Raw genomic sequence first — 7,856 nt, 5'->3', positions numbered from 1 at the left:
TCTCAGCGGGCCTGCCGGACAGGAGAGTGCGGCGTTACAATACGGTGACATTTAATAATAATGAAAAATTAGGAGAAAAAAGTAAAATAATTTCTAATAAAAACTCTGCAAACCCTCCCTTTTCAGAGAAGACCTCCGTAGAGCATCGCGGCCGCTCCCCACATCAAATATACTTTTTTTTCTTGAATGCCCCTATATGATAAATTTGTATAAAATGGCAGAAAAATCTGCCCCTGTTACCCCTCTGAAAATCCCCAAATCCCTGCACGCTCTGTGAGAGAAAAGCCCACCCCCTTTATTTACAAAACTGCTGTTACATACCCCCGATTCGGTGCAAAACGAACTCAGTGAAAGGATCCCGATCCCACTCCCACTCCCACTCCCACTCCCACTCCCACTCCCACTCCCACTGACCTCCAGCGCGCATGGGACACCTGTAGCCGTAAAGAGCTGCTAGCGAACACGGCGACGATGCGTGTCAGTGACGTCAGCGCGCACAGTAAGGAAACGCCTCAAGTTAAAAGTGGTAGCGAGGGCGGAGCGACAAGAGGGCGGAGTAACAGAAGCCAGGGACAGAGCCACAGGAGGCGGGGATCGGTAAAGAGGGCGGTGTCGAGTGACAGGAGGGCGTGGTCAAGGAGGGAGCTTCACTGCAGTTTAGGGGAATCAAAACATTATTTCTGGGGAATTTTCTGTAATATTTGTCGTTTCTGTTTGCTGAGTATATATTTTAGGCAATTATGAGTGATATTACTGACAGGGTGGTAGAGGAGTGGAACAGCCTCCCAGCAGAAATGGTAGAGGGTAATACAGTGAGGGTACTAAACATGCATGGGATAGACATACGGCTCCTGAATCTAAGACGAGACCAACGACTGATTAAGGTTTGAGAGACGGGGCCGGATGGGGCCGAACCATTGTTTCAGTTCATCAAATGTGGAAAAGGAAGTTTAACCAATATTTGGTAAAAATGGCAAACAAGCTCCGAACTTTAGGGCAGGAAGAAGTCATGAAAGAGTTAACAGCAAGCTTTTGGGGGTGATAGTGCACTTTAGCTTGTAGTATAGCTCCTATTAGTCTCAGCCATCCATGGATTTATGTCCCCGGTGGGCTCTGCTGACCTAAGGTATCTTTTTGTTTGATGTGCAGCTGCCGGAAGGGTTGGCCAGCAGTGCCGGTAGCCCCGCTCTGCAGCCGCGGTCGGGGACTCAGACACCCTTTTGGGACCTCAGAGGTCTCTTCTTCAGCAGACCAAGTATTAAAGCTCTGGACTCTGGCGCTGCGTAAAATGTAACGTCACTGATGCCGCCGGGGGGGGGGGGGGATGCGCATTACTGATAAACGGATAAGACTCGTAGCTTCTCTATAATTTGTACATAAATCTTTATATATATACTTCCCCCGAACCACGTTTGGCACACGGATCAGTCCTGCCAAATGTGTGGCCCTAATGTCCCATAGATGGAGCATGGAAGTCACCCAGGCATGGTGGAATTGATCCCTCTCTTCCTGTTGATCGAGGAAGCCTCGCGTGGCCGTGTGTGGAACTACAGCAGGCGGCAGAAATGCTGCAACGTTCACATTCGGGGATCGAGGGACCCTCGCGATTGTGTTTCGGGGCAGCTGCACAAGTTCTTTTTTTCCTCTAGAAGCGGCTCTAGCACACGCTGTGGCACTCAATCCATGGCTATTCCCTTCTCTGGCAGCAGGTGGTGCTGCTGCGCCACGCAGATCCTACGCGTTTTACACCTATGTGCCACCTCATTGGACGCTTTAGTCATGTGATTCTTTATGCAATAACGTTACTTTCCCTATTAGGTAGGTTTCTCTCAAATCTTATCTTTATAAATAAGTCCTCTTTTAAGAGAGTTTACCCTTTAATCACAGATTCTAATTAAAAAAGTGTATTCCTGTCCTTCCTGAACGTCGTTAGTGACCCCATTCAGATAGAGGCGTGTAATAATTAAACTGCGGTATATTGCAGTCTGGTTTTGCCACAGGGTGCCAGACGTCTGTCTACCTGATGTGATGTTACAGCCTCCAATGGACTCTCACCACCCTCAGCCAGCGGTGTGCTGTGAGTGGCCTATCCTCTGGAACGCGTTGGATTTTACTGCAACAGGCAAGAAAGAAAAAGCGTCACGGGCAGAACTTTCACTAAAAAGCCGCGAACCCCTAAATATGTCAAGATGTAAAACAGAATGATGAATTAGCATACAGGGACAGCTGGCTCCTCCCCCCAGGGACCCCCTTATGATAAATGAACGACACAGGACAACTTCTCAAATTTCTGCTTTTTCCTGAAAGAAACTTCTCGCTGTTTATTCGGTAGAAATAAGTTAGTACATTCGCAAGAATCAGTGAAATTCAATTCCTTGTACCCTTAGACGCGGGCTTAACCCTTCGAGTGGCAGAGCGGAGCACGACATTCCTGAAACAGTTAAAAGTTCTCCGGAGAATGCCGGATATATCCTCGAACACTGCGTTGATAAGTGCTGATTGAAATGAAAGTGCAGGGGAGGGAAAAAAAAAATAAAAATCCTCTCCTTCTCGTCCTCCGTTTGGCTCCATTCCAGAGTTTGACTCAATGTCTGCGGCGCCAAGTCAGCTGGAATTATTCCGCACTCCGGCACTTATTCATTTCATCGGACTGCGTTAACCCTATTGGTGCTGCATTTACACCGCAACGACGTCCCTAAAAAAAAATAAAAAAAAAATTCTTGGAACTAACCCGGATTCTACTGATTTTTCAGTAAATTTCATAAGCTGGAAGAAAAAAAAAAAACCTGGCCGTGGGTACCGCCAAGTAAAAAAAAAAAAAAAAAAAGCCATCTGTTTTTAGTTTAATAAAATTGGTTGTTTAACCCACTCAGTGCCTGAGTGATGAATTAACACATTTTACTGGGGCTTAAAAAAAAAAAAAAAAAAACCCCACAGAACGCGATCCACCGATGATTAAAAGGTGAAAGGGATCCGGTTACTCGGGACGCACGACCAACAGAAGCTCAAAACAAGCCAACGGCGACTCCACGGATCCCGGGGGGGAGCGAGTATCACGACGCGGGGAGGTTCCTGGGGCACGAAGTGCAGGCGACCGGCTTTCTGTGACTCCGGAAACACAGGAGGTATCGATCCATGCTCCAGTCGGAAGCTCCACGGCCTGATTGGCCCCCCGGGGCCCCCTCTGGGTTTTGAGGGGTTGATAGAGAATGCTACCAAAACGGTAGGAGATATTTAAAAAAAAAAAAAAAAAAGACTGCAAAGTTCTGGGGATCTCGTCGCGGAGATTTAAACCCCCCCCCCCCCAACATGAATCTAAAAAAAAAATAATTACGTTTGGTAAAGAGACACCCGGCGCGAATCACCGGAGTGGAATGCGTTTGCAGCCATCATGTTAGGGTCGGGACGCCGGGACCTGACCCCTGTTGGGAGGCGCTGACCACGGGACGGTAGAGGGAGAAAAAAAAACAAAAAAAACCCTAAAACTTTTCATGCACGATTTTCAGGATTAGAAGGCTGCCCCTGCACAGCCTATTAAGGGTTAATGGGGGGGGTGAACTTGATTCACAGCATCGGCCAGGGAAAGGCTTCCCAGCACCCAAGACGTTAATATACCGCGGGGCAATAAGACGTAACGGCTGGCGGTGTAAAGGAGCAGCAGTGAGGAGGGGGCCCTGAGACGCGTCTCCCAGTCTTCCCAGTTCTGGCAGTCTGAATCCCAGTTGGCTAGCGCTCGGTGACCACCTCCGTGCGTCCGGCCCTCATTCAAGTATGCGGCAGGCAGTCCGTGGTGCAGGAGGTTGGCGGCTCGGCGGCTTCTCTACAGAGTCACCGGAGCTGCGAAGTCGGCTTTAGGAAGCGGCCGCTCCGGAGCCCGTCACAAAACCACACACTGCAGCCGGTGGGCTCCGCTCGCTCGGTCCGCTCTCCACTTCGTGTTCCTTTTCCGCTTCTGACTTTTCTCTGGAATTTGCTGCCTGCGAAAACAAAGAAAAAAACCCCAAAAACTCACATTTAATAGAGCAGCAATTTTCACCTGGGAGTAATAAAAAAAACCCATATATATATTAATTATATATATAGACACCTAATTAGACCTCAGCAGGAGAGGGGTTAATTTGGTTGTGTTTTAATATTTACTTTTTGCCTTGTTTTGTTTTGTTTAGAAACAAAATTATACAGGAAAAAAAAAAAAACAAACGTACAATTTATTTACAAACAATAATAATAATAATAAAGTGACCTGATGACTCTGACGAGGTCGTGGAAAGCTTTATCGACGTTCTGCGGCGGATCCTTGGCGCTTGTTTCGATGTATGGGATCTGCAAAGAAACCAGAAACATTGTTTCTCTCATTAAAGAAGATTCCTGCCCCCGGGGGCCGCGTGCCGGACCATCACTCGCAATCCTCTCCTCGTAAATAAACGCCATTTATTTTTTTTGTAAAGGTGAGCATCCCTTCTGATGTCAGATACATACAAAACGCCCCATTATCCATTATTAACCCTTAACCGCCGGGTCTCCGATGTCCAGCCCGCTGCGAGTCGATGAAGTTCGCCCTGTTGGAAGTTTCGCTTACGTTGTGTTTCGCCGCCATGTCCCTTCCTTGCTCGCTGGAAACTTTTCTCAAATGTATCAGGTCGACCTTATTTGACACCAAGATCATCGGAAAAGATTCTCTGTGTGAGGGACAGAAGAAGCCCCATTAGTCCGAGAGTCAAACACCCTCCCCCCCAAAGATCTACGGCTCCCGGGCTACACGGCAACGGTCCGGGCTTCACCCATCGGCCTTTTCAAAGTCAACATCCACCCCTGAATTACCCCGATTACCCCTGTCAGGTGTCCCTGTTTAGTCTGGTTAGTCCCTCTGACCCCCGATCCCCCTCTTTTCTAGGAGGTCAGAATGTTTGCTGGGTATGAGGGGACCGCAGGGTTCTACAGCCCTAAAAGCCCTGATAATGTGTATAGAAACAGCAGGGAACGGCTTTATAAATTAAACGGGTAAATAAAGCCCATTATTCTTCTGAGTCTTATATAGGTTGCCGTCTGATACTCCGTAAACCGTATACTTTACTACACCAGCCAGTTCGTGTCACAGTATAACTCCTTAAAGGGAAAGTAGCGCAGGGAACGGAAGCATCTGCTTGGCGTTCCGTCGATGAGACGCGGCATTTGTTTCTAGTTACATGAAACCTGTCGTCTCTGCCACAGCTGATGGTCACGCCGAGCCGGTGATCTCTGCCGGTAGATCCGAGTCGCCGGCGCCCTCACTCACTCACTCACCTGTCTTTGACTCGGAGGATGAGCTGGTGGAAACGATCCACGTGTTCGAAGCTGGCCTTGTCCGTGACGGAGTACACGATGAGGAAGCCGTCTCCCGTTCTCATGTACTGCTCCCGCATCGCGCTGAACTCCTCCTGCCCTGCGGTGTCCAGCACTGGAGAAACACGAGAATCGTCACCTACGAGCCGGCAGGACCCGGACTTCAGCGGCCCTCGCCGATAACGAGACAGAAATCGAGGAGAACGGTTTGGCTGTCTATTCTGCTGGGCTCCTGCCGTAAGAAACCCCCTCGAACGCCACTCGGTTTTGTCTTATATTTAATAGATTGTAAGCTCCTGCTTAATGCCAGTTTGGTTTATCGTCAATTTCAATGTTTCTGTTAATTTTCACTTTTCTAATCGCTATACAAATAAAATACATCATTCAGACCACGTCACACATCGAGCGGCTTGGGGGCGTATTCACTAAACACGCAGTTTGTAGGGGAGCGTTATCTCCGTGCGTTATAAAGGGTACAGAAAGTGCAGGGAGATTTATCTATACATTATACAGGGTCTGGCCCACTGATTTATCTATACATTATACAGGGGACCACTACTGATTTAACTATACATTATACAGGGGCCGCTTGGCCCTTCCTAGAGGATTCTCCCCCGGTCGGCCCTCCATAATGCAGGTGGGGAGTGTTGGCAGATGCGGTCTCTTTTTCTGTAGCTCTCCAGAAGTGGCCCCCGCGTAATGAAACTGCAGCCAGCGAAGTGAATAATAACGCATATTGTAATAGTGAGCACACGGGGGGGGCACAACGAGCAGCAGCAAATCGTTCTTACAACATGAAATAAACCCCCCGGCGTGTTAGAAACGATTGCGCAACATTCCGTATCCTCGTTTTATCGGCGCGGGGGGGGGGGGGGGGGTGTCAGCGATTGTATCTGTTCCAGGAGTTACACCATGCGGGGGTTAGGAGGGGAGGGGTGCGGTAACTTCCTCCGCTCTACGCGGCTGTCCGGGTGCGGCACCGGCTCGGTGTGGCGTTTCTAGGAGTGTCTCAGATAAAGTCTGAAAATACAGAACTGCCCCATTCCTGGCACCGACAGAAGCCACTTAACCCTTTCCACCCACCACGTAAAGCGATGCATGAGAGCCGCCTCCCGACCCGAAATAAATGTATAAAAACCCATTTCCCCCAATAATTCTTTATTGTTTCGGATCGCTCTCCTGTCCCCGGGGGGTCCGAGCGCCTCTGTGACGCATGGAGCGGCTGAGGAGCAGGTGGTGACTGCTCATTTAGGGGGCAGGACCCCTTTTAATATAATGCATTTTGCCCCCATTAACCTGTTGACCACTACAGTGCCAATAGTTAACCCCACCTCGTACGGTTACTAGTTCGGGAACAGCCCCCATAACAAAAGCGTTGCACAGGAATTCCCACAAACCGGGGCTGTAAATGAATTTGGGCGCGGGCATGCGCAGAACATCGTCTCGCGGAAGACCTTTGAATTGTTTTTCGAGAGGTATAATATATACACGGTACTCGGAGCTTTCTGATGGAACGCGGGTTGACGCGATGCTAGCGATAGGAGTCGGGCACCTAGCGGGGAGTATTCGGCGCACTCCCTGTGTAGCGGGATTTAGAAGTTTATTCCCTACAGCGGGCGTTCGATAGGAACAGACGACCCCACGGAGCTTCTCCTGCAGGGAGCCGACCCCTGGTAATATAAGGAGAGACGTCTTAAAAGGCCGTCCTGCAGGAGAAGCTCCCCGGGGCCGGCCCTTCGTAACGCGCAGGGAATGGAAATGCTTTGCTCTGTGGCGAAATTAACCACAGAATATTTTGTATTGTAACCAAAGCCTGTCGTTTATTATTAGCAGTGCCCACTCACACCAGCCTTGCCCCAAGAGCTTACAATCTTTAAACACATTAAAGTGCTGGTAGGACACGGCCTTTGGCGATAGATAAAAAACTTTTGTAGTCCATTAACCGCTGGGGGGGGGGGGGCGGTCATAATTTTAATACCAGGAGAGAACGTTAACCCTTACCGTCCAGAATGGCCCACTGCCCGTCGATCTCCGTGTGCTTCAGGTAGGAATCCTCTATTGTGGGGTCGTAATCGGGCACGAAAATTTTCTGGAAAAACTGGATGGTCAGGGCACTTTTCCCGACCCCCCCGTCGCCGACCACTACCAGCTTATAGGTGGGGAGGTTATCGCCGAGCACGGCGCTGCTCGCCATAACGCTGCCCGCTCCGGTACCTGCGGGGAGGAAAAAAAAAAAAAAAGGAACCGATTGTTACAGAGAGCGAGAAAAACGGATACTTCTGGATTTCATAACCCAGTTACAAAACACACTTAAGAAAGAAAAAACAAAACAAACAAACAAAAAGCATTTCTAGCCACAATCTGTTAAAATGTAACAAGCGGACGTCAGAATCCCGATCCGACTCTGGAAATTATCAGAAAAAGTCAAGATTAGGAGAGTTACAAGTTACTAATAATCACTTATTCCTTCTGCGCAGATCCATCCATTTAAATGCTGCATCAGGCCCCTTTTCCAAAGAACTTTTTGTACTGCG

The 7,856-nt window shown here is 48.9% G+C and overlaps 1 protein-coding gene across 1 annotated transcript; it reads right to left on the bottom strand.

Moving 5' to 3' along the window:
• Window positions 1-3,877: 3,877 nt before the first annotated feature.
• Window positions 3,878-7,516, bottom strand: LOC149281309 (ras-related protein M-Ras-like). The gene is made up of 5 exons (XM_089499441.1): window positions 7,324-7,516; window positions 5,284-5,437; window positions 4,580-4,679; window positions 4,244-4,323; window positions 3,878-3,977 (listed from the first exon to the last, which is right to left on the bottom strand). Exons 1-5 carry the CDS (start codon window positions 7,514-7,516, stop codon window positions 3,878-3,880), a joined length of 627 nt encoding a protein of 208 aa, XP_089355567.1.
• Between the last annotated feature and the right edge of the window lie 340 nt (window positions 7,517-7,856).

This window comes from Sceloporus occidentalis, unplaced genomic scaffold (genome assembly GCF_023333645.1).
Source record: "Sceloporus occidentalis isolate IW3139 unplaced genomic scaffold, rSceOcc1.0.p SCAF_136, whole genome shotgun sequence".
NCBI classification, from domain to species: domain Eukaryota; kingdom Metazoa; phylum Chordata; class Lepidosauria; order Squamata; family Phrynosomatidae; genus Sceloporus; species Sceloporus occidentalis.
This window is presented reverse-complemented; position numbering and strand designations above follow the sequence as displayed.

Excerpts from the sequence above, each read along its gene's own strand:
- LOC149281309 (XM_089499441.1), bottom strand. The coding sequence starts at position 7,516 with ATGGCGAGCAGCGCCGTGCTCGGCGATAACCTCCCCACCTATAAGCTG. Across the intron at positions 5,438-7,323 it reads GCAGTGGGCCATTCTGGACG|TGCTGGACACCGCAGGGCAG; the intron begins GTAAGGGTTAAC and ends GTGTTTCTCCAG. Across the intron at positions 4,324-4,579 it reads ACATGGCGGCGAAACACAAC|ATCCCATACATCGAAACAAG; the intron begins GTAAGCGAAACT and ends GTTTCTTTGCAG.